This window comes from Aplysia californica, unplaced genomic scaffold, assembly GCF_000002075.1.
Source record: "Aplysia californica isolate F4 #8 unplaced genomic scaffold, AplCal3.0 scaffold00118, whole genome shotgun sequence".
Lineage (NCBI taxonomy): Eukaryota > Metazoa > Mollusca > Gastropoda > Aplysiida > Aplysiidae > Aplysia > Aplysia californica.
Window position 1 is genome coordinate 563,821 of NW_004797388.1, and position 1,449 is coordinate 565,269.

General features: G+C 40.9%; 1 protein-coding gene across 1 annotated transcript in view; it reads left to right on the forward strand.

Moving 5' to 3' along the window:
- Positions 1 to 331: 331 nt before the first annotated feature.
- The window catches only part of LOC101863805 (inactive hydroxysteroid dehydrogenase-like protein 1), a 26,863-nt gene continuing 25,745 nt past the window's right edge, over positions 332 to 1,449 (forward strand). Inside the window, exon 1 of the mRNA XM_005095971.3 lies at positions 332 to 688. Coding sequence (XP_005096028.1) covers positions 454 to 688 — 235 coding nt within the window. The 5' untranslated portion in view covers positions 332 to 453. The remainder of the gene's footprint in view (positions 689 to 1,449) is intronic.

Consider the following 1,449-nt stretch of genomic DNA (forward strand, 5'->3'; position numbering starts at 1 on the left):
TTTTTTACCTTTGTTGGTGTCGTAAGGAGCTTTAAACCCATTTTACTATTTTTTTAAAATTATTATCAGCCACTTTTACAGTTGTCCTCTTATGATAATCGCAAGTTTTACCGGCTTTTAAATCTAGACTCTAGATCTACTTGTAGATCTGGCGTAGCATTTAGTCCATATATGATTTTTACTCATGTTGTTTATCAAATTTCAAAAAAGATATTTTGTCAACGCAAAGTCGATAAAGCAAGACTACATGACGTACAGGCTCCGAAGTTTTTTTGTGGGTCTTTAAAATGACGAAATAAATTTGAGACGACGTGCATCTTCAACAGGAAAGGAAAGGGAGGGAAGTGTGTTGAATGTTGAGTGCAGAGTGTCAGCTGTGGCGACTGCTGCAAGAACAAAACAGACTAACGATTATAAGGCTAGATCTACTTTCTCCATCCACAATTTTGAAAAATGAGACACGAGTCAATAGATAGTTTCATACACTTATGGCGTCAACTTGAAAATGAGGCACGCGAATTATTCTCAGACGTACGTGACGTTTTTGCTTTGATAGGAGCCTATTACGTTGCCAGAAAATCTATTGCAATTGCTTCGTATGCTTTCGAAGCCATCAACCTGCACTTGGTATGCCAACTCTCGTCTGTTGATAATGAATATTGGGTCAAGAGATACGGACCATGGGCAGGTAAAATTAAATTTGTATTTTATTTTTAAAACTCACAAGAGTTGAGCGTTCAAAGGGTTGAATGGTATCAAGACTGGCTGAGCAAGCCAATTCAATTCACTTTCATCACGACTCCCACTCACATGTCAATGACATCATGTCCATGACCATAGAGGCCATAGATCTAAATCTAGATCTAGATCTAGATCTAGATATCTAGAGGGCAAATCTAGATCTAGAGATTTTTTCCCTCTGCACAGCAATTCCCCTTGTTCCCAGTTCATTAAAGTAACTTCTAATCTAGATTTTAAATTAGTTCTTTATTATTCACTGAATTTTACATTGTGGTTTTTTTCGGACTGGAACTCCAATGTGCGTAACTTTGTACGTGTAGGGGCTCTCGTGGCCTAGAGGTTTAAGGTGTTGGCCTCTCATTCAAAAGGTCCCGGGTTCGAATCCGGGTAGCGACCGAAAAATTTTCCCCTCCAAATTTGTCTCCTTTCACCTCAGTTCCTGGTCTAGTCAGCTAGCAATGTTCTGTCGTCTGCTTTCGTCTCCTCTTTCTGCCCCTACCCCCTCACCTCCTTTGCCCCTTCCTCTGGGCTCCTGTTTCTTTCTGCAGCCTTTCTACTGCTACTCCTTCGCTTCTTCTTACTGCTGTCTTTCAGCCACACCCCTGATCTTCTGAGTGATAGGAAAGATCTACCCACCTAGCCTTCTCGAACAAGGGCGAAAAATCTCTGAGGATCCATGTGCAAGTTTCGCACGTTAAAGATCCCTTG